We start from the raw sequence: 25,778 nt of genomic DNA, 5'->3' as shown, positions 1-25,778 counted from the left end.
GTGGCAAGATGTGCATTGAGTGGCATTCTCAATCCTGCTCATTGTCATTACCCATAGTACAATGCTCTCTGTTTGTTTTATAAGGGACTTCATGACACAGTAACAGTGTATCTTCACAGGACAATAACATAACATGTAACCATGTTTTCTCCAGTGGTATTGTTGTTATCTGCCATTCACTTATCATAAGATAATTATTAGACTTATTTGTTACTCACTAATTGCCACAGGAGTTGTCTTTTGGCCCAAGCTTGGGCCACATCCGTGAATATTAATATTCTAATCACTTTCCCTTTCTAACTGTATTCCAAGAAATACTAATCTGAAATATACTTTTGTTTATATAGTGTATCTTTTAAGCTCATAAAAATTGAATTTGAAACATATATATATATATATATATATATATATATATATATATATATATATATATATATATATATATATATATATATATAATTTCACCGTTCTCCCTCATCTGAAACCTTGGTGGATAAAAGAATTTGGGACTGACCTTTAGAGGATGCTATTGTCGTCAGCATGAGTGACACAGCGCAGCCGGATCATTACCAACTTGTCAATACTCACTAAGCACAATGAATTAGGAGTACCTTTCACTATCCTGTTCAATTGATTAATGGCCCATTGATTGCATTTTGCCAGAATGTAAGACAGACAGTCCAAGGGGAGGGTTCCCAGCAACTATCAAAGTCATTCAGCCTATATTCCATTTCTCCAAAAAAAAAAGCCTCTATATACCATTTCACATGTCTATATAATTATAACATCCCTCCTTTAAAATAAATTCCCACTACTAAGGGGCTTATTCTATATCATCTGAAGGGGCCGATCTTGTCGTTGAAGTCAATTGGGAATTTTAACCGGAAAGGCCTAACTGGCCACTTTGCTGATACACGATAAACCACTAATTATCTGCACGTCCAACACAAAAAGCTCCTTCTGTTCCCAGAAAATATAACTTAAAATAAACAAACACTTAACAGGGCTGCAATTAATATCGTGCTGCAATTAATATCGTGCTGCAATTAATATCGTGCTGCGTAATATCGTGCTGCGTAATATCGTGCTGCGTAATATCGTGCTGCGGTAATATCGTGCTGCGTAATATCGTGCTGCGTAATATCGTGCTGCCGTAATATCGTGCTGCGTAATATCGTGCGGCGTAATATCGTGCTGCGTAATATCGTGCTGCCGTAATATCGTGCTGCGTAATATCGTGCTGCGGTAATATCGTGCTGCGTAATATCGTGCTGCCGTAATATCGTGCTGCCGTAATATCGTGCTGCGTAATATCGTGCTGCGTAATATCGTGCTGCGTAATATCGTGCTGCGTAATATCGTGCTGCCGTAATATCGTGCTGCGTAATATCGTGCTGCGTAATATCGTGCTGCGTAATATCGTGCTGCGTAATATCGTGCTGCGTAATATCGTGCTGCGTAATATCGTGCTGCCGTAATATCGTGCTGCGTAATATCGTGCTGCCGTAATATCGTGCTGCCGTAATATCGTGCTGCGTAATATCGTGCTGCGTAATATCGTGCTGCGTAATATCGTGCTGCCGTAATATCGTGCTGCGTAATATCGTGCTGCGTAATATCGTGCTGCGTAATATCGTGCTGCGTAATATCGTGCTGCGTAATATCGTGCTGCCGTAATATCGTGCTGCGTAATATCGTGCTGCGTAATATCGTGCTGCGTAATATCGTGCTGCGTAATATCGTGCTGCGTAATATCGTGCTGCGTAATATCGTGCTGCGTAATATCGTGCTGCGTAATATCGTGCTGCGTAATATCGTGCTGCCGTAATATCGTGCTGCGTAATATCGTGCTGCGTAATATCGTGCTGCGTAATATCGTGCTGCGTAATATCGTGCTGCGTAATATCGTGCTGCCGTAATATCGTGCTGCGTAATATCGTGCTGCGTAATATCGTGCTGCCGTAATATCGTGCTGCGTAATATCGTGCTGCGTAATATCGTGCTGCGTAATATCGTGCTGCGTAATATCGTGCTGCCGTAATATCGTGCTGCGTAATATCGTGCTGCGTAATATCGTGCTGCGTAATATCGTGCTGCGTAATATCGTGCTGCCGTAATATCGTGCTGCGTAATATCGTGCTGCGTAATATCGTGCTGCGTAATATCGTGCTGCGTAATATCGTGCTGCCGTAATATCGTGCTGCGTAATATCGTGCTGCGTAATATCGTGCTGCGTAATATCGTGCTGCGTAATATCGTGCTGCGTAATATCGTGCTGCGTAATATCGTGCTGCGTAATATCGTGCTGCCGTAATATCGTGCTGCGTAATATCGTGCTGCGTAATATCGTGCTGCGTAATATCGTGCTGCCGTAATATCGTGCGGCGTAATATCGTGCTGCGTAATATCGTGCTGCGTAATATCGTGCTGCGTAATATCGTGCTGCGTAATATCGTGCTGCGTAATATCGTGCTGCCGTAATATCGTGCTGCGTAATATCGTGCTGCCGTAATATCGTGCTGCGTAATATCGTGCTGCGTAATATCGTGCTGCGTAATATCGTGCTGCGTAATATCGTGCTGCCGTAATATCGTGCTGCGTAATATCGTGCTGCGTAATATCGTGCTGCGTAATATCGTGCTGCCGTAATATCGTGCTGCGTAATATCGTGCTGCCGTAATATCGTGCGGCGTAATATCGTGCTGCGTAATATCGTGCTGCGTAATATCGTGCTGCCGTAATATCGTGCTGCGTAATATCGTGCGCCGTAATATCGTGCTGCGTAATATCGTGCTGCGTAATATCGTGCTGCCGTAATATCGTGCTGCGTAATATCGTGCTGCCGTAATATCGTGCTGCGTAATATCGTGCTGCGTAATATCGTGCTGCGTAATATCGTGCTGCGTAATATCGTGCTGCGTAATATCGTGCTGCGTAATATCGTGCTGCGTAATATCGTGCTGCGTAATATCGTGCTGCGTAATATCGTGCTGCGTAATATCGTGCTGCGTAATATCGTGCTGCGTAATATCGTGCTGCGTAATATCGTGCTGCGTAATATCGTGCTGCGTAATATCGTGCTGCCGTAATATCGTGCTGCGTAATATCGTGCCGCGTAATATCGTGCTGCCGTAATATCGTGCTGCGTAATATCGTGCTGCGTAATATCGTGCTGCGTAATATCGTGCTGCGTAATATCGTGCTGCCGTAATATCGTGCTGCGTAATATCGTGCTGCGTAATATCGTGCTGCCGTAATATCGTGCTGCCGTAATATCGTGCTGCGTAATATCGTGCTGCGTAATATCGTGCTGCCGTAATATCGTGCTGCCATAATATCGTGCTGCGTAATATCGTGCTGCGTAATATCGTGCTGCGTAATATCGTGCTGCGTAATATCGTGCTGCGTAATATCGTGCTGCCGTAATATCGTGCTGCGTGATATCGTGCTGCGTAATATCGTGCTGCCGTAATATCGTGCTGCGTGATATCGTGCTGCGTGATATCGTGCTGCGTGATATCGTGCTGCGTAATATCGTGCTGCGTGATATCGTGCTGCGTGATATCGTGCTGCGTGATATCGTGCTGCGTGATATCGTGCTGCCGTAATATCGTGCTGCGTAATATCGTGCTGCCGTAATATCGTGCTGCGTAATATCGTGCTGCGTAATATCGTGCTGCGTAATATCGTGCTGCGTAATATCGTGCTGCCGTAATATCGTGCGGCGTAATATCGTGCTGCGTAATATCGTGCTGCGTAATATCGTGCTGCGTAATATCGTGCTGCGTAATATCGTGCTGCTGTAATATCGTGCTGCGTAATATCGTGCTGCGTAATATCGTGCTGCGTAATATCGTGCTGCGTAATATCGTGCTGCGTAATATCGTGCTGCGTAATGTCACAATAAGACGGTTTATCTTCAGAGGACAATAACATCGCATTTAACCATGTTTATTCCAGTAAAGCGCATAACGGATGTTAGTGATAATAATATGCACATTATATGCAAAGGAGGTTTTACTATAACATCAGGAGTCCATTAAGTGAAACATGGGGACTTAATGCTACTTTGGTTAGATAATATCTTAACTTGGCGTTATTCACACCCAGACAATGAAATGGGGCTTTTGCAGGGTCTGTATGGGTAGAATATCACCGATAGATATGATTTAACCTAACATCGCCGTATTTACTGGAGTTCTTTGCCTCTCTTCTCTTTCTTAAACTTGAGTTAAAGACCTAATTTAGGGTCTGGATGGAAGTACCGCTAAGACATACTTAATTTCACGGTAATGGAAGATAACTCGGCATCATGCTACAATAATGTGACGTTTAGCCTATGCTAATGAGATGTAGGTCAGCCGTTGTGTTTGCATATAATTGGCTGTGAGGATACGGGTTAACCTCAGGGAACGTCCGCTCCTGTCTTAGGTGACGTCACGTTATGAGCCCGGACTTAACAGAGCTTTGTGCATCTTGTCCTTAGATTGCAATATAGAAGGGAAAAACAAGACAACAGCTGTAATTATCCGAGTGCTTCAGTGGGGATGTTCAATCTGTTCTCTAAGCTGAAGATTGCCTGGCTTGAGGTCATAATAGATGGTTGGAGTCATAAGCTCTTTCCTAGTTTTTCTATTTGCAGCAGAGTGACGATCCGGAGTGTGCATGACTTTGTCTTTGCCTTGGATACCAGTTCTAAAAAGACAACTACTCTGAAATTAGATGGGAAAAAAAATGATATTTATCCTCATCATAGACAGTAAAATAGATCATGTTTCTCTGGGTGAAAGATGGACGCAGGTCGGGGGATTTCACAAGGTTCTCAGGCCGAGGCCCCGCTGCCTCAGTCAGCACGGCCACACTGCATGCAGGCGGCGCGTTGAGAGGCAATTGACTGCTACTTGTGGTCTGTAGGGAGCTGGAGTGGGGGGTGTGGTTTGTGGAGCGGGGGGCGTGGTTTGAGTGGAGGGCTGCAGCGGGGGTCTCCCGGGCTGCAAGAGGGTGCTGCGAGCCCCCACACATGCCCTCTGCTGCTCACTCTCCGTGCTGCCCCCCTCCCCCCCACCCCCGGTTTGTCCGTCCCCCCGGTCCGTCCCGTCCCCCGGTCCGGTCCGTCCCCCCACGCACAACACACCACACACATTTCCCCCGTCCCCCCTACCTTTTGGAGGTGGGGGAAGCTCTGACACTCCAGCCCCCGGCGCTGATAGGCTCACCAGCGCACCACGTGACGCGTCACCGCTCGGGATCGCAATTCTCTTGCATCCCCTGGCGGCTGACACGTCACAGCGCGTAGTGAGCCTCGCCGGAAGGAGGCAGCAGGGACAGACTGGCAGGAGGTATGGGGCTGGTGGCCCGCGCGCGCGGCCGTCCGCACCAGGTCCTCAGCCGTAGACGTGGGAGGTTTCCAACGCCATCTTTTTTTCAGAACGTATTAGAAAGAAGTAAGCAGACTGTTACAATGTTTCTCAATGCTTGGAAGAAACTGGATCCTGACTGTTGGAAATAGTCTTAAATGGCAAAGTCATCAATGTGTGCAGAAAAACAGTGTGCAGTTTAGAGATAGGCAGATAAGGGAACTCCGAGCTTGCATTCAGTCTGCGATCAGATCTCCTACTGTAGATACCACAATTTCAGGCTCAAGTGCCATGTGTGTCGGTTATTTATATATGTTAAATCAGAATATTTGGTAAATATTATTTAATGGTTTCTTCTATCAGGACAAATTTTAACGATAATTGTTGATTAAAGACTTTATTGTGCCAATTGTGAGACTTTCATGAATAAAACTTCATACATTCCTTGAGGACAGTCAGGTGTAGTGCAGGGGTGACCAACTCCAGTCTTCAAGGGCCACCAACAGGTCAGGTTTTCAGGATACCCCTGCTTCAGCACAATGGGCTCAATCTGTGGCTCAGTCGCTTTTATGTGATGTCATTGTGTGATCAGCAAGCGCTTGTTCAGCCAGGGTCCCCCCCCCCCTCTCCCGCCCCTTATCTTTATTGGTTCTCTGATAAGGACAGGGTGGGTTAAACAGAACACTTGATTGACAAACACTCCCCCATTCAGAAGTCTAAGGCCCGTAATATAGTGTGAAGCACACATTTTTGGTGTGTATGCTGTGAGCGACAGGGTTGGAAGGTATTGTGTGTGTGTATATGTGTGTGTGTATAGATTGTGTGAGTTAATAATTTATTAAATAATATTTTTTAAATAAAAACAAAACATGTTGAATAAATAAAAATTATTTTTATTGTGCAACTTTGACACACACACACACACACACACACACACACACACACACACACACTTCAGCGGCGGTAGCAGCACGAAAAGATTATTTTCCCCGTCTTCTCCTCTGTCGGGCGGTTCCACGCTCACTGCCGCGTGCGCGCGTGGCCCTATTATGGAAAGGCTGACTAACCCCAGCCAATTATAAGTGCGCGGCGGAGCGCGCGCTGTCACTATATAACAGCCCTAAGACATTCAACTGGCAGAACCATGTGGCACTGCACATTTAACATGTCACATGCCACTAGTGTTTTAGTAGGCTAGTATATGTCATCTGAATGCCTACTTTGTGTATATACAGGTGATAACATACATCACGCACTTGAATAAAATATTTGACATGCAGTATAAAAATAATATTTGTGTAAGTAAAGGATCTGCTGCACCTGAATGTTATTCTTTTAATTAGCTAACATTAGACGTGAAACTTTATTTCAGCCAGAATTGATACTGATCCAAAAAGCAATAATGTATATACTGCATTCTGACCTCTACAAATGCAGTATAAAGTCAATTTCTATAATTACTTGAAATTTATAGCATGGTTTGAGGAGCACAGCAGCAAATATAATGGCTTCATTAACCTCATATGAGGTATAAATATTTGCTCCCCAGAACTAATATCCGCTGTGGAGATCCATCCATTAAACTGTAGTTGCCGCGAGGGAAATGGCTCTTACGTATGTTTTGCTGTTGTGCTTTGAGTAATAAATGGATAAGTAACTGAAGATGTGCCGAAATAACACAGCCATGTCATTTTGAACATTTCATATGCTTGAAGCAGCAAAGCATGTGAAATATTATATGTATTTTTTTTAATAAATCAATTCTGTAGTGTAGTAGATACTATTGCTTCAAAAAAAATATTATTCAACTGTTATTGTCATTTGCAATGAGTTTTAAAACATCTTTTAATTTTTATAACAGGTTTTAGCCCACCTCCCCAGCAGTGCAAGATCTTTGCAACTTTTTCCAGTTTGTGATAATTTGTTGCTAAATTTCCCAGTAGTTTGAGTGGGGAACTGTAACAATAGAAAATTACATTACAGTACCTTGGTAAAATCAGGATACATTGTAGCTGCTGAGTTACACTGACTGAAAGATTGATTGAAACTGAAAGGCAGCCATTATGTTAGGCACACAGTCATGAGTTTGACAGATTTATAACAGGAGCACCAAACGATTGCCAGCTTAGGTAAGAAAGTAGAATTATACATTGTCACACACATATATATATATATATATATATATATATATATATATACACACACACACAAATAAGGGGGGACGTGAGGTATTACTGCTTTAAAGTACAAGACAGGCAGTATTTTGTATTGCAAATTGACAGCCATTTATCTAAGTACTTTACTGACTCTGGGGTCTATGAATGAAGACAATTTTGATGCAAAACTGGGCAATCTCATGCTGCTCATATATATATATATCATAGTGTTTCACTCCAATGTTGTCCCTTCTGCCCCAGCTTGTGACTTGGGGAGTGTCGGTAGCAGGAGTTGGAGAGGAGTTACATGATGTGTATTATAATGAGATGTATCACATTGTGCGTCTCTGTGCGCAACCCTTTTTCTCCTTTATTTGCCCTCAAAAATCCTTCATATCTGAAAAGGCGCAAGTCTAAAATTCTGCATCAGGTGTGATACTGTCCTTGCATATGTCACAGCTCTTCTGCAAGTAACGGAGCAGTGCGTCTAAAGAACACACCCTTCTCTACATTGATACATAGACCAGCGGTGCGCAAAGTTTTTTTTGTTGCGCCTCCCCTGTGTGCCGGCTCCAGAGCTCATGACCCCACTCCCCAGTGACCTGGTGTCAAATGACACCGAGGGTCACGTGACCCTGCGTTTTTTGATGCGCGTTTCCATGATGACACGTCACGTAACATGACCCTGCGGTGTCATTTGCCGCCGCGGTGTCATGGCGACTTGATTAGAAGCCGGCTGAATCCTGGTATGTTGAGGTTGCAGAGACCTTGTGCGGTCCCCCGGCACTTAATTTAAATGCCTCGGGGAAGAGTGCAGGGCCTCTGCAACCGCCCGCACCCCCCCCCCCCCCCGAAAAATCCCGCGCCCCCCCAGTTTGCGCACCGCTGACAGACACTTGAACATGTTTATCAAACTATGACTTGCAAACAACCCTTCCAGGTCAGCATAACTGTATCAGCCCTAATGGATCCCTGTCCCACCAGATGATATAGATCTGGCTCTATGGCTATAAAAGTCACAGAAGGGAGTTAGTATCTCGATAAAAAAGGATGTTCATAATATCGACCCAATCCAAATATTAAATCCATCAAAACTCCTCCCCCATTAGATACAAATGGGGACATGCCAGAAAAGACTATGTGTAGCACATGAGGTTCTTATTTATGGGATTTGCTGTTCTGAATTTGCTTGGGTTGTTTCACATTACTAATGACTCAACAAACCCTGAAACATGACTCAGATATGCCACATATAGTGCTGCAAAAGCTGCATATAACGTCTCTTCAACGTACGTGGCACCACTGTAATTTCTATTGTCACGTGTAGGACCTCTCAGCTGCCTAAATAATCCAGCCAATGAAACCTTTTTTACGAGTAGGCTATTTTACAGACCACTTGTTAAGCAGATGTTAGTTGGAAACCAATCAGAAAACGAGACTGCTGTCAAACCATAGTTAATTTGTTTGAATATTTCCTAAAGGGAATAATGACTCCGGGCTACTCTGATTCAGGAAGCTCCCGTGAAAAATGGCTGCACACGCTAAGTGCTAAGATGTGCTCCTAGAAAAGTGGCATTTGTGCTTGGGTATTATAGGAGGGGAAAAAAAAAAGATTATAATAAAAAATAGCCTGCAGGCAGAGAATGAACAGTTGCCGTGACCTTGCCTTTTGTATGCCATTACACAATTCAATGGCAGTCCACTCAAACCTTACTCTCGATCAATATCCTATTAAAGCAGCACAAAAAGTCTCCATAAACTTAGTGGTTAGCTATGTTTATAAATGGAACTCCGCATAATTAGATGGTCAATATAAGCCTGCACTTGTAATTCTGAAATGAACATCACACATTTCATATCTGTTGTCTGCTGTGAAAGGGCCGAGCTGCACATCTGAGACAATATACCTTTATCACAGCATAAAAAAGGCATATTTTACCAATTACTTTCTGAGCTCTAGAAGTCCAGTGTTTTTATCTACTTATTAGGTACATAAAAAGTTTATTAGTCCAACATAATGTTTCTTCCTAATGCCTCATCTATTCGAGCATGAATACATTATGATCCTGTATTTATGCAAGGTTACTAATGCATTTTTATCATTTTATACTGCCGTTTTATTTTACTTTTTAGTAAATGTTAGTAAATCAAACTTTGCAGCATTCCAAGGAAGGAAAACACCATCTGGCTGGCTTTATTTATTGGATTTACTGAGTTCTAATTCAATAAATTTCCAAAATAGTATATGAAAATTAGATTAGAGTTATCTCTGTTCATTTTTGTCCCTTATGTTTCTTGTGCTTCTGGTGGAATAGATTTACAGCGGTGAGTGAGATACTCAGTATTAAAAAAAATGGAGACCCAAACTGGTAAAGGATGGAGCCTGCAGCACATTGCAGAGCAGGGCTTTACATGCCCTACTAGCAGCTAAGGGGTTAATAGGGCATAGCCACAATAGTGTAACCCTACACTGTCATAAAGATCCTAAGCAAGTAGTGTGTGGGCAGCTACAGCCTAGGTCAGTATTTTTCAACATGTGTCCCCAGGAACACGTGGGTTCTGTGATTGTCTTTAAAAATGGTACCAAATACAGCAGAATTTACAATGCATCTGATCTCAGACGCACTATTAGAGAAGGTTGGGGTTCCTTACAATGCATCTGATCTCAGAAGCGCTATTAGAGAGGGTTGGGGTTCCTTACAATGCATCTGATCTCAGACGCACTATTAGAGAAGGTTGAGGTTCCTTACAATGCATCTGATCTCAGACGCGCTATTAGAGAGGGTTGGGGTTCCTTACAATGCATCTGATCTCAGACATGCTATTAGAGAGGGTTGGGGTTCCTTACAATGCATCTGATCTCAGACGTGCTATTAGAGAGGGTTGGGGCTCCTTACTATGCATCTGATCTGAGACGCGCTATTAGAGAGGGTTGGGGTTCCTTACAATGCATCTGATCTCAGACATGCTATTAGAGGGGGTTGGGGTTCCTTACAATACATCTGATCCCAGACGCGATATTAGAGAGGGTTGGGGTTCCTTACAATGCATCTGATCTCAGACGCGCTATTAGAGAGAGTTGGGGTTCCTTACAATGCATCTGATCTCATACGCGCTGTTAGAGAGAGTTGGGGTTCCTTACAATGCATCTGATCTCAGACACGCTATTAGAGAGAGTTGGGGTTCCTTACAATGCATCTGATCTCAGACGTGCTATTAGAGAGGGTCGGGGTTCCTTACAATGCATCTGATCTCAGATATGCTATTAGAGCGGGTTGGGGTTCCATAGGATTTCACAAATAATGAACCCCCAAAATAGTCTGAACATTACTGACCTAGGTGTGTGTGTGTGTATATATATTTATTCCCAGTATGTCTCATATTTTGTAATGGTTATTACTGCTGTGCAGCGCTATGTACATAGATAACACTATACAAATAAACATACATTATTTATTTATTATAACAAATTAAACCCACAGGTTACTTAAACAAAATAAAGATATCTATTAACGATATTATCAACGCTTCGGTGCTGCTCCAGGACCATCCTTAATGCTTCCTGTTGCACCCCGGCACGTTTCTAATAGTTCTGGAAGTGCTTCCCTATGTACGTGATGACTTATAGAGAGAGAAAGTCTAGCAGCGTATAAACACGTAACTCGTGTAATAGCATCTTACCTGCTGAGTATGTACTGCTCTTAAAAAAATTAATGTTAGTGTTAAAAATCACGATTTTCTCAATTTCTAGCATCTGAGGTTACCACGTCAACCTTTAAACTGCGCCACTTTTATCCTCCCGGACCCTTCATTTTTCAAACACTTATTTCTCCTGAAAAAAAACTCATGAAATAAACAAAATGGCGGTTTAGATCTCCTGCGCCACTAGAGCGAAGAGGAAGTGGTAATGTCATTCCCTGCAGCTTCCTATTTAAACCCAAGCGCAGAACCAGGAAGTAACGCCAGTACCTTTACCGGTATGCATCTTGGGAACTGCAGTGTCCCCAAAAATAACAAGGTTCAGCTCCCGGGACCCCCTGCTTCCCGTCCCGTGATAAAAAAAAGGGGGGTGGAATAGGGGGGGGGGGGGTCCTGATTTATTGCAAGGAAACAATGTATTTATTTGTATTCCTATCCTGCATAAATTGTATATTTAACGGATAATCCAGTAACATCTGTCTGAATAAGGCTACGCTTATAGTGCCGGCGACGGTGACGTCAGGCCGCGGTCGCTGGAAAAATCAAATTGAGGTGACTTCCAAGCCGTCGCATCGCGCTTTACTATAAGCGCACGCGACGGCGGAATGGATTTGTTTTGACGCGACGTCACTGTCGCCGGCACTATAAGCGCAGCCTAAGAGACCTTAGTGGTCCTGAAAGCTTGCACTCTTTTTAACCCCTAGTTAGCCATTAAATGTATCTCTTCGATCGTACTTATTCTGTCTATTCAACGGGCTAACGCGGTACCATCCTGGATCTGTGATAATCCAGTAATGAGCCTTACTGTCGGCATATAATTTCCATTCAGCAAAAATGTCTTCCACATTAAACAGCAGCGCAACACCTTAGTATGGTGCTTAGCTAATTATAGAACGGCACATTCTAACGCATGTCCCCTGTTTGATCTATGAGTGAACTTGCAAGGCCTCCGTATCGAATGAACACTTTACATGGTCTCATAACTACAGCCCTCATTCCGGAGAGGTGCTGCAAAAACTGCTTACCATGTGATACATGGCAGGCCTACAATGCAAGTGTGCAGAGTGCACGCCCATGCCTGTGTCACTTTTCAAACTGCAGTTACTGTACGGCAGGAGTTGCCCTGGGAGCTTCTAATAAAAGCAGAATGGCGGGTTTTGTCATTTTGTTTTGCATGTGCTAAACACATACCTGAAATGCAATAACTGCATACTCTCCATATCTCTCTCACTTAGATTGATGGTAAAAACTGATGCAAAACATTTGAGTAGCCCCCCCCCCCCCCCCAGAAGTTCAGCACCTGGCCTGCCAATCATAGAGATTGAACACTTTCTGCAGCTCTCAGCAGCAGAGAGGTGTTTACAACACAAAACCTCCCGAACATTCAGAGAGAGTAATGTTGCCGCGATGGGGGTGGACTTAATGCATCATTACCACTGGCAGTAGTTAACGATGGTTAATGATTTCAAATTTTAGTGAATAGGCCTCTTAGATGGCTAAATAAATAGTACCGTTTTGGGGCAATTTTAATTATTCCAAAAATACTCTATGGAAACTGCAGGGATGAGAGGTAGACTCAGGATCCCTGCAGCTTGTTACTCTTCGGTGCATTTTACTGATAGTTACAATTAGTGCAAGGGACACTTTTGCAGCATCGCTGCTTTTGGAATTGAGGATCTTTAAAGGAAACAAACCTCTGACGTTATAAGGTTCCTAACTCGGAAGACTATATTCAGTTGTGTGATCTGCTAGTTCTTTGGTGCTTTTCATATACACGTCAGGTGCCTAACACATTTATTTATCTTCTGCTCTGGTTACATGTGCAGAAGAAAGGAAAACAAGTGGTATTTGTTTTGGAAATGTTTTCCGTTTTCATTGTGCGAGTTTAAAATATCAGTTTACTCCCTCACTGTCTGCATCGATTCCTGCCTGATCCTGGGAATGAGATGTTCTTTTTGCTGCTAACTACACCAGCTGACTTTTTTTTTTTTTTTTTATAGTCATAAATCTTAGGGATTATGGAAGGTTGCTTCATTTAATTAGATGTCACCTTCTGACTGTTTAAATGGCTGGAGAGAAGCTGCAATGAAGTGAGTGTGCTCTGAGCGAGTTAATAACCATTCCCTAGTGGGGACAGAGAGCAGTGCAATAAGCTGCCAGCTAGTTTCACTCCCTCACAACCAAAGGTTAAAGCATCTGATAGAATTCATGGCCAAGCCCCTAAAAGGCAAAGTATTGTAGAATATAATGATATTAAGTACAACTATACTCTTTACTTTCCATTGGTGTGGGGTACATTCCATTGTTCCAATTTTTTTCAACTGGATTTTCTATCAAATCTGTGTGTATATGTAGATTGTAAGCTATTCAGGGCAGGGTTTCCGTTAGCCTTATATTCTCATTTACCTGTTGCACTAATTCCCATTGTTTGTATTGTATTTACCTCCTATTGTTATGTTGTAAAGAGTTACGTACATGGTTGACGCTATATAAATACAATAATACAATTAAACACACACACACACACACACACACACACACATATATACAGTGTTCGACAAACCTATACATTTGCTCGCACCGGGCGAGTGGATTTAACCCCCGGGCGAGTAAATATTGGCCCAAGCAGCACACGTTTGGTACTAGGTGGAGAGTAGATTTTTTTGTGTGGCGAGTAGATTTTTTGGTGATTTGTCAACCACTATATATATATATATATATATATATATATATATTATATATATATATATATATATATATATATATATATATATATATATATATATAATCACACCATGTGGTTCAATCAACGTGTCTTTACTAGCTCAACGTTTCGGCTTACCAATGAAGCATTTTTCAACTATGTTTAGTTGCTGATGAAAGACATTCCAACGTTCTAGACTGGCTTTCTCCCGGGTGCTCGGGGAAGGTTCAATATAGAACATTTAGTCAAGACAGCCTCATAATAGAAGTCCTACTGTATATTGGACTGAAATCTCAATGTAATAATACAATAGAAGATTGTTTTCTATGACCTGTGAGTGCCAGTCATTCTCTACTTTGATAAAGTTAGAGTTACATAGTTACAAAATGAGGTTGAAAAAAAGACATACGTCCATAAACTTCAACCTATGCTAAATTTAGACAGATACTGTATCCTATATCTGTACTTACAGTATATTGATCCAGAGGAAGGCAAACAAAAAACCCCAGTGACATATCATCCAATGATATATTACATATATATTACACGTGTGTATAAATCATAGTGTGAAGCATTGGCCGTATAGATAGGTGTTTGTTCGAAGTTGAATAAGTTATGTTAAAGCCTTTCTGGGGCTCCTGCTCTCCTCTCTCTGCCTCTCTGCCGTTACCGAATCCTTCCTATTCCTCCATCTCTTGCTTTTCCCTCCTTTGAGGCTCACACTGTCCAGATCTTCTCTCCTCTCCCTGTCCATGTGGCGGTCATCTATCGCCCACCTACCTCTACTCATCCCCCTTCTGCCTTTCTCTCTCACTTTGAATCCTGGCTCTCTTTCTTTCTCTCCTCAGACTCCCCTGTTCGTCTCCTTGGGGACTTCAATTGCCACATTGATGACCCCTCTCTCCCTTGGGCTTCCCGCTTTCTCTCTCTAACCTCTTCTTTTGGCCTTCAACAGTGGACTGCAGCCAGCATCCACAAGGATGGCCACTACTTAGACCTGGTTTTCACTAAAAACTTCTCTCTCTCCGATTTCTCCATTTCCCCTTTTCCTCTCTCTGACCATCATCTCATCTCATTCTCTCTATCTCGCTTCTCCCTTTCTCCACCTCCATCTACCCCCCGGTTCTGCAGAAACCTGCGCTCTATTCACTTACCTGACTTTGAGTCCACTTTACGCTCCTCCCTCTCCTCTCTCAGCTCTGCTACAGACCCTGACAACCTGGTTAGGAACTACAACTCTGTCTTGTCCTCGTCTCTTGATCTACATGCCCCGCTTTCTCTCTGCCGCCCTCGCCCTTCTAACCCTAGACCCTGGCTAAATTCCCACACGCGCATGCTGCGTTCCTCCTCTCGTTCCTCTGAACGCCTCTGGAGGAAGTCTCACACTCTCGCAGACTCCCTTCACTACAAATTTATGCTATCCTGTTTCAACTCTGCCCTCTCGCAAGCTAAACAAGCCTACTTTTCTGCACTAATCAACATGCACAAGTCTAACCCACGCCGACTGTTCTCTGTCTTTGATACTCTACTCAAACCACCCTCAGCTGCCTCTCCTTCCTCCATCTCCGCTCAGGACTTTGCTGACTATTTTAAGGAAAAGGTGGAATCCATACGGCAGAACATCCCCTCTGTTTCTTCCTCCCATCCTACACCTCTTCCTAACTCTCCTCCTGCCTTCCTTGACTCTTTTTCCACTGTCTCAGTTGGATGTGTCGCTGTTGATCGCCTCTTCTCCCTCTACTACTTGCCCTCTTGATCCCATTCCCTCCCATCTTCTAAAACCTCTTGCTCCTACTATAATCCCTATGCTCACACACATTTTTAACTCCTCCCTCTGCTGTGGAACCTTTCCATCCCCCTTCAAACATGCAACAGTCATACCATTACTCAAAAACAGCAAGCTTGACCCTACCTGTCCTTCTAACTATCGACCTGTCTCCCTCCTGCCTTTTGCCTCTAAATTCCTTGAACGTCTTGTATTTTCTCGCTTGCTCCATTTTCTCAACACCTATTCTCTCCTAGACCCTGTACAATCTGGCTTCCGCACTGCTCACTCCACGGAAACAGCCCTCACTAAAATAACTGATGACCTCCATGCTGCCAAAGACAGAGGTCATTACACTCTGCTCATATTACTCGACCTCTCTGCAGCATTTGACACCGTGGACCACCCTCTTCTCCTTCACATTCTCCATACTCTTGGTATTCGGAACAAAGCTCTATCCTGGATCTCATCCTACCTCTCCCATCGTACTTTCAGTGTCTCTTCTGCTAACACCTCCTCCTCTATTGATCTCTCTGTGGGGGTACCCCAGGGCTCTGTCCTGGGACCTCTTCTCTTTTCTCTGTACACACTCTCTCTAGGTGACCTAATAACATCTTTTGGGTTTAAATATCACCTCTTTGCTGACAACACACAAATATACTTTTCAACACCCGACCTTACACCTGCTGTACAAACCAAAGTTTCTGAATGTCTCTCTGCTATATCATCCTGGATGGCCATCCGCCGCCTTAAACTCAACAGGACTAGAACAGAGCTCCTCATACTTCCTCCCAAACCTGCCCTACTACCTCCTTCCACATTACTATTGGAACTACGATCATTCACCCAGTAGCCCAAGCACGCTGCCTAGGGGTCACACTCGACTCCTCTGTCACATTCGCCCCTCACATTTAAAACATTTCTAAAACCTGTCGGTTTTTCCTCCGAAATATAACAAAGATACGCCCTTTCCTCTGTTGCTCGACTGGTAAAACTCTGACTCAGGCCCTCATTCTCTCCCGTCTTGATTACTGTAACCTCCTGCTGTCCGGCCTTCCTGCCTCTCACCTGTCTCCCCTACAATCTATCCTAAATGCTGCTGCCAGAATCACTCTACTCTTTCCTAGATCTGTCTCAGCATCTCCCCTCATGAAATCCCTCTCCTGGCTTCCGATCAAATCCCGCATCTCACACTCCATTCTTCTCCTCACTTTTAAAGCTTTACACTCTTCTGCCCCTCCTTACATCTCAGCCCTAATTTCTCGCTATGCACCATCCCGACTCTTGCGTTCTGCTCAAGGATGTCTTCTTTCTACCCCCTTTGTATCTAAAGCCTTTTCGCGCCTTAAACCTTTTTCACTGACTGCTCCACACCTCTGGAATGCCCTTCCCCTCTGTACCCGACTAGCACCCTCTCTATCCACCTTTAAGACCCACCTTAAGACACACTTGCTTAAAGAAGCATATGAATAGCACTGTGGATATTCTGAATACATGAGACATAAAGCTTGGCCCCCTGCAGACGCACTTACCAGAACTCCCTCCTACTGTCTCTGTACGTTCTCCCTACCTAACAATTAGACTGTAAGCTCCTCGGGGCAGGAACTCCTCTTCCTTAATGTTACTTTTATGTCTAAGCACTTATTCCCATGATCTGTTATTTATATTATCTGTTATTTATTTGATTACCACATGTATTACTACTGTGAAGCGCTATGTACATTAACGGCGCTATATAAATAAAGACATACAATACAATACAATCACTAGCTGTACACAATGGGTGCTGTCATCTCGTGTGTGTGGTTAGAAACATTCTTAGGGGATCCAGACGGTTTCACGCCTCTGCAGCCTGGGGCGCCAGCAATGCATGGCGAAGGGAGCTGTCCCATTTAGCAGACAGAAAAGAAAACCAATAAACAATGTCCCAATGTAATTGGCTTCCTTAAATGGATTAAACCGCCCTGAAATTGAAAATACCAATTCAATGATGCCCGTGAAAATTAACACATTTTTTGGTTAGCCAGTGATGGTTAGTCAATGACCTATTGCCTTTCCACTACTGGCTGCTTTCTTTCTCTGACTGACCCCTTTTCAGATGAAATGATAACAAGTAAAGTAGAGATTTCAAAATCTGGCTACAATAAGATGAAGGGGCGGTCAGATTCACTATAACAGGGGTGGCCAACTCCAGTCCTCAAATCAGGATTTCAGGATATCCCAACTTCAGCACAGGTGGTTCAATCAGTCCCTGCTTCAGCACAGGTGGTTCAATCAGTCTCTGATTCAGTAAAGGTGGCTCAGTCTGAGCCACTGATTGAGCTACCTGTGCTGAAGCAGAGATAGCCTGAAAACCTGACCTGTTGGTGGCCCTTGAGGACTGGAGTTGGCTATTAAAACCACACAATGGAGATCTATATGGAAAAATAAGTTGCTGTACAGCAGATACTGCAGAGTTCCAGTTTGATTGATTTCCATTCAAGTCAGACTGACTGCAGTGTGGTCATTTGTCTAACCCATAACTGCTCGCACTGCAGCAGTCTATCTGCAGGCTGTCTGAATTATAGCAGCCCATGTGCGTGTTGCCTTTTACACAAATTACTTACACCGGTTTCTCTATCCATGCAAATTCATCAGTTTTACAGCCTCGTGGACGCCCTGTCGGGAAACTCCGGCGGAAAGCAAAAATGGATCAAATCGTTTCATTTTCTATTTTGTTTTAATTGTTTCCGTACAAAAAAAAAGAAACCCCTGGTATACTTCGCTTAGGAAGGATAAGGACTTTTCTAAAGGAGCCGAGTTCTCTTTGCAGAAATTATTTTGAACAGTGATTTAATTTAGCTGAGGATGTTACATGTGTAGAATGAGGGGGTACAAGCCATTTTGTCCTATGCTACATTGCACCCGCACACACATCCTGATTTATTTCTTCTGGCATCTGCGTCACATGTAAAAAAAAAAAAAAAAAAAACATGGTAATCAGCTGTCACAGATCAGTTTCCCAGAAAGGTCCTAGACACAAAAACTCATACATCACAGTAAAACATGGGCAGCCTATCACCCTTCCCTAACTTTTATTATTCTGTATTATCATTCCCCAAATTGCAAGTAGGAGCAACGCAAAAGAGGTGCAAAAAAGCTTGGTGCATGGTTATGTAGCAGTGTCCTGGTAACAAAACTGGGGCAAAAACAGTAGAATAAAATAGCACCAGATTTATATTAAATATAAGTTGTATGACCCTAAGTATGAAGCCTGGAGACTTTGATCCATAACACCTCACCAACATATTCAAAATACTTCACTTTGCATCAAAATCAGGCTTCACACATAACCCACATTGTTCCTTTATCTTCTTTCCCTACACAAAATCTCTGTTGCTTCAGTGAGAATTGGAAAAATAATCTCCCCGAGCGGGGGTATCCTCCTAAATATAATATTTTGCCAGCCTCTCCTGACTGCTCAGATTTAAGTGATGGATTTATGCATTGAGAGACTCGAAGACATGAGTGCCTCTCGGAGATGGATTTGTAGGCGATTATATCATTACTTTGTAAAGTGAAGTGTTCTAATTATAATGTGGTTGCTCTCAGTGGTCCTTATTTTGTAAGCTCTGATATTACAGCACGGCTTTCCATGCCATAGCACCAGATTGGTGCTATTGCAGCTTACTGAATAAGTGACAAAGACTTTCTTGTGGTGTCAGCTGTAAGCTTGTAACATAAAATAAGAGAAGCCAAAGATGACTATCACGGGAGACCAGGACTAACACACCAGGGATCAATTCGCCAGACAGAAACATGGAGTTTATAAAATTAATTTATTGGAAAAAGGAATATCCACAACTATGTACAGTAAAACAACACACAGTCTTACAACTGGGAAACTGGGGTACCCTATAAATCTAGGTGCAGGGATCTCCCTAAAGAGATTTACCCTGTGCTTGTGTCCCTGCAAAATCCTCTGCCTCGTCTGCCAGTTGCTTCCAGCTTCTTCCCAAGCTGCTTCTTCTTAAGAAATCTCTTCCACAACTAAAACAGAGATGAGTTTATCTAATCTGGCTATGAGTCTCCCTTTCCTCATGTGTTTGTAATATGACCCATTCCGTGATTGGTGTGGATGGGGGGGGGGATGCAACAACAAGCACATTTACATGCAAAAAGTTACTTGGAAAAATCACAGACCATTTGGCCACATTCTAGCTGGAAAAAAAACTTAACGCCTGGTCCCTGAAGTGCTGGAACTTTTTACACCTACCGTAACATTGACAATTACAAATGAGTTGCAAAAACATTGATAATATATGAAATAAGTCAAAAATAACTAGTGGTTAGAAAAAGTGACATATTATTTTTCTTTGGTATTCTAGGTTGAAGTTGATTGATGATATATTTTGAACTTGTATTGTTTGCATTAATGATGGACTATCTGGCATTGTCATAACTTAGTGAACTTTCTTTTTTTTTGTTCCTCTAGCGCCGATCGCCGCAGGGACGGGTCCCAATTTCTCACTTTCAGAATTGGACAGTTCTTCATATTACAGCATGAGCCCTGGAGCGATGAGGAGGTCACTGCCTAGCACGTCCTCTACCAGGTAACAGGTGTATCCGTCGCACTCATTTGCACGGAGAATGGATTTCTCATGTTGTTTTTGCTCGTGTTGGGAAATGTGTAAAGTTATAAAATGAACGTTCTGCCGCGTATATATGCTGCTCTAATTGTCACATTGTGACAACATTCACGTGAAAACGGCGCAGACAGAAGCAAACACTGGAATCTAGCCATGAGACCATTACTCGCTGGAAACAAAGGTTTTGCTCAATGACGCATTGAATCCTGGAGGCAGCCAGAGAATGTTTTATCAGAATAAGGCTCGAAGCTGAACTCTGGGGCTAGATACAGATACCGTTCGCCATTTATCTCATGTTACGTTTGTGCTCCGACATTATTATTATTCCATTATATATAGCATCAATAATGTAAATCATACAAAGTAAAATATTGAATTCTTCATATTAAATATAAGGGTTAGAGTATCAGAACGTACATGGAGTGTAGAGTATGGGAGCTTACAATCTAAGTGGGTTAATCATTAAACTGCGATAGTGCTGGTTGGGGCACTATTGAACGGAATCTCCCATTGAAGTCAAGTGCAACTAAAGTGTTTGCTGGCAAGTAGGCAGAAACAGAAAAGATGTAGGGCTATTAATCATCTCAATTAAAAATAGCCTAAGCACAGGTCTTAAGTGGGCTTTAAACTGAATTTTAAAGATGGAGAAATGGAACATGTTTTTTTTTTTTTTTTATTGCACCATCCACATTTCTCTGACAGTGATATCTCCCTGCAACCTGTTCAAAAAAAGGAGAGCTCTTTGCCAAAGCATGTGTTGGGTCAGCGTTCATTACATATTATTAAATCTGTCCTGCATTTCAGAGGATGGAAGTGTTGGGCACGTCCAGTATAAGCTTAGCTATAGCTCTATTACAAATGAAAACGTGCTTTTCCCCCCCTGCTTCTCTTTCCTTTTTTTAAGCTCTACGAAGCGCCTCAAGTCTGTGGAAGATGAAATGGACAGTCCTGGTGAAGAGCCATTTTATACAAACCAGGGACGCTCTCCAGGAAGTGGCAGTCAGTCGAGCGGATGGCATGATGTGGAACCAGGTAATGAACTGCAGTACAATATAGTCTTCCTGAATGTGGTCCTTAGGCAATTAGACATCCAGAAATCAGTGACTTCTGCTGCGTGCAACACCCACAGATTATGCAACATATACAAATGTCATCAAATGAAAAATGTATTCATTCTAACTTTGTCTTTTGCAAATCATGGACAAACGGGCTCCCATTTTTTATTTATTTTTTGCTTTGAATAAACTGTGCATCAGAGGGTCTTTGATTAGCATTGCTATGAGTCTGTTGGACACCCCTCCAGCACTGAATAGGATGATATCTTGTTACGGATATTGGACTAAGTGCCAAGCATTCCGATGTATGGTTTCTATGCTATATTTCTTTATGGAATATATGTGACAAAGAGATTGCTCAAGCAATCGCATTATTTATTTATTTATAAATATGTTTTACCAGGAAGTAATGCATTGAGAGTTACCTCTCGTTTTCAAGTATGTCCTGGGCATAGAGTTAAGATAGAGTATAGTGACAGCCGTCTGTATGTTTGAACAACATCTGACTTCATGCCAAAAGAAGGTGCTGTTTATGCCTGATTTTCTCTACTGGAAGGACCCAGATACAATTGGGACTTGGAAAGATAGCATTGGGAAGCTGCCTTCTCTCTTCAGTTAAAACTTTAAGTGGGGCTTGTTTATTAAAGTCTCCTGACAGCAAAACTAGTACAAAATAATTGCCCCCCAGATTATAGAACTAACGGGGTTTAATAATTGAGCTTTATACCTAGTGCCATGTTTATTAAATAATGCGAAAAGTTAAGGCGCGCCTGGCCTACCTTTTTTTTTTAACGGATTATCGGGCGCCAAAACCTTTTCACTGTTTTGCCATGTGTTGTAGGCCCCTGTTAAGGGGTTCATAATTAGCATCGATTAGTAAACCTGGCCCATAATTTATCTTGTTTTTTATGTCTATAAGAGAGATCTTTTCTTGCCATTAGGGGAAGCTCACATCTGGATTTTTTTTTTTTAACTTTTTTTTAATGAAGGAATTAGTATCTGAAATAATTAGTATTTTCAGCGTAGAATGAACACAAACCCAGCGGGTTTCAGCATTGTGCAACATGTTAAGACTTCCTCATTCTTGCGCCCCATCAGGAATTTACCGTTCCCTTGCTGGAATCCACTTGTAATAACATTTTGGGGTGAAAATGCTTAGACTTAGATTGGTCAAAGACACCCCATTATCAAGAGGCTTCGCTGCCAAGTACAAAACCCTTGGAGATATCTTTTTTTTCCAAGGCCGGAACGATCTGAACAATCTGGATAACCTTAGCTACACCTTTATTAAATCTGTGGCTTAGAGAAAGTTATAGAACTGTAGTGCAAAACAAAAAATGAGATATCAATGTAAAGTTTCTTACTGACACCTAATCCAAACTCGGAGGCAGGCAATGCATAACATTACTATGAAAGTGCCCTTTGTGGCATACGCCTCACCACTATTTTATTTTGGTACTCCCAACGCATTTCTTGTTGAACCCGGAAGAGGCACATAAGAGGATAAGGAAAATGTCAGGTAAGCAAACCCAGCTGCACACTATAAGAACCACTGTCACCCATGCAACAACAAAAATGGCTTCTGTTACGCTTTCTTTTGGCTGTACTTTAGTGTTAGTATAAAGACATTATTGCCATATAATTATTTTTTGGTTTGCTTTTGCTTTTTTTTTTGCTTTTCTTACAGTAAGAACATTATATCGTTTTAGCACTTTTTCTTTTCAATGCTTTGCAAGTGTTGGCATACAAAGAATATATTCATCAAGTAATGTTGGAAGCCGCTCTGGGTTTTGGATTTACATTCTGCATAATATAGGGGAATTAAAGTGTGTTTTTACAAACACAGGGATTAAATACAATCCTTATAGCTTCGATATATACTAATGGATGTAAATATGGCTTATAAGTGCTTAATTTAAATACTACGTCTATATCACCTTGGATACACCAACACACAAATATGTTGGTATTTTTCCATTTTTCCCCGAACGGTCCACCTTTTTCTCAGAAAGGGATAATACAAAGGAGAAATGACTGTAGTGCTTAGTTAAGACATGATATGCAACATGCAGTGGTAAATATGATTACCTCTCAAGCCTTTTTATATCACTTTGAGATAGATATATATATATTTTTCAATGTGGTGTCTCATCACTCCAAAAACAGGGGCAAATTGTGTCATTCTGACTGTGCGTTACTTTGTGTCAATGTATGCTTTGCTCTGATTTTGCTTCTCTTGTGGCAGTGAGCGTTTTGAGGGGTGATTACAGGAGCAGTTAGCGGAGGAGATAGTCAGTGCAACATTATAATGAGATGCATCAATATTTGATCCTGTTTTTCTTTACGTCAAATAAATCAGCCACGTTTCAGATGGCATTAATCTCTGCTCCTAAGAGACCTGTATGAAATGTAAGGAGCACGATTAATGAGCTCAACACATCTGCCACTAGTGCAAATTGACACTGTTCAGAATGTTTTGCTCCATCATAATACATATTTCCCTCTGTGACATGTTAATCCGATTAAATTAATGGAATTCCACGTAATAATTCGTTGTTTCCTTTGCCTGAGCCCTCACCTTGATAATGGTTGCTTAGTTCAACCGAAACTTTGGATTTTGGCAAATGCATTTATATGCTTTGTTTGTGCCCCCTGCATAACTTTACTCCTGTATATTTTTATTGGACCAACTAGGAATGTCCATTTTGAGATGTGAGCACCAGCAACTTGAATATTCAACACATTACTTACAGGAGTGCCCATGGAACCTCTAACTCCCTTCTTTTGCCTGATCACATTGTGACATATTCAAAGTCAATGCATTAAATGTCCCCCTGGCCATAAAATTGTTAAAGCTCCGTCTGTATTCTGCTGAAGAGCTGAATTTGATGTCACATTATTCTCCCTTACCCATACTGTAGGTGGTAATTCTGTATTGTCAAAGTGTCCGATTGCACTGCGAGTGGCCAAAAAACCTCCATCAACTTCCTCCTTGAACAATGTAGAATCTCCCACTTAATCTCATATTGTCTTTGTATTCTAAACAAGGTTGTGAAATAATAAAGTAAAGGCATTCCCCAGTGCCCAGCCACAAAGCTGAGGACCTGTGGGAGTTACACTGTCTCCCTCCGTGCTGGGGTGTAAATGAAGGATAGAACAGGCGTATTGTTCTTATTTGGCCATGTTGGTTCCTTAACCAAATGATTGGTGGAAATGTGGAAGGCAGCCATCTGAGATAAACTTCAGTTAAGTATCGAAGATTATCAGTAACATTCCAATGCAAAAACTAACATTCACGTGAATAGAGAAGATATTCTGATTTTGCTCAGTGAATGGGCTACATTCACTGATAAGTCTTAATTATTGTTTTGTGTTGGTATAAAACCTGGAAAACCTAGAAAAATCCCCCCCATATGTGTCTAAATATGACTTTTATAGATACGGATAGATATATAAGACCTATTAACTTTGCGGATACAGAGCTCTCTCTCTCTCTCTTTCTGTTAATCAACTATAGCCTCAGTCAGAGATGTGGGATTTTTGCGACTGTATGGTAGAAGCAAACTCGGGGCTCTATAAATGACAGAGAGACAATGTGTACTTCCCTATCACTTTATTACTGCCATTGGAATATTAGCAATGTTACAAGCCTGAGCTGGTTTGTCTATAACAAACTAGATATGAATGTATTCCATAACTTGGAATATTAACCATCAGTTGAGCGAACCGTAAAATATGTTAATAAGCCAAGGAAATAGGAGTAGAAGTAATTTATAGTTTAATTTCTGGTTGGGTCTTGAATATACTGTATCTTCTACTCCAGGTGTAGTTATGTGTAGAAATTTTAACAAGGCCTTTCATTCTGTTGTCTTGCTACAAACTTAAACTTAGTGATGCTTCTCAGAAATAGCGGAGGCTTCAAAGCCCATTATTACCCAATAAGTCACTTATTCCATCCATAGATTGTTAGGCAAGCTCCAGATTCAATCGTTTTGAAAGCAATGCAAACATTTGTATAAAGTACATCAGAAGATATAAACATGTGTACACTAAAATAGATCTTATATTATCTGAATATTGTGCCATGATTGAGATACATGCTGGTAACAAATACAATATTAGGTGTGTTACAGTAAATACTGCTAATAACATCCAATTCCTTGTGACAACTGAAGACCTTTATGTGACAGGTCACAGCACTCAGAATACAAAGTTATCATTACATTGTAAACTATTTTATTATCAAATAGGTAATTTAGATAAGCGTCCAAGTCTATGATAATTATATTCTACAGTAAACATTTTTTATATGCGAGTCTCTCATAATAACAGGTAAATTAATATGCCTAATGTCTTTTTTCCACCCACATATTCCAGATGTAATGACTCATAAGCCCAAATGGTAAATTTAGAG

General features: G+C 41.9%; 1 protein-coding gene across 20 annotated transcripts in view; it reads left to right on the top strand.

Annotated features, from left to right (window-relative positions):
- The window catches only part of NFIA (nuclear factor I A), a 426,576-nt gene that overhangs the window by 308,304 nt on the left and 92,494 nt on the right, over positions 1–25,778 (top strand). For 10 of the 20 annotated variants that reach the window (XM_075615979.1, XM_075615981.1, XM_075615977.1 and 7 more), the window contains exons 5-7: positions 20,156–20,273; positions 21,214–21,341; positions 22,854–22,883. In XM_075615979.1, the coding sequence (XP_075472094.1) occupies positions 20,156–20,273; positions 21,214–21,341; positions 22,854–22,883 (276 nt within the window). The remainder of the gene's footprint in view (positions 1–20,155; positions 20,274–21,213; positions 21,342–22,853; positions 22,884–25,778) is intronic. The other 10 variants (XM_075615991.1, XM_075615990.1, XM_075615989.1 and 7 more) reach the window with 1 other exon arrangement.

Source organism: Ascaphus truei, chromosome 10 (genome assembly GCF_040206685.1).
Source record: "Ascaphus truei isolate aAscTru1 chromosome 10, aAscTru1.hap1, whole genome shotgun sequence".
In the NCBI taxonomy this organism is placed as follows: Eukaryota; Metazoa; Chordata; class Amphibia; order Anura; family Ascaphidae; genus Ascaphus; species Ascaphus truei.
Note: the sequence above shows the minus strand (reverse complement) of the source record. Positions and strands in the feature narration are given on the sequence as shown.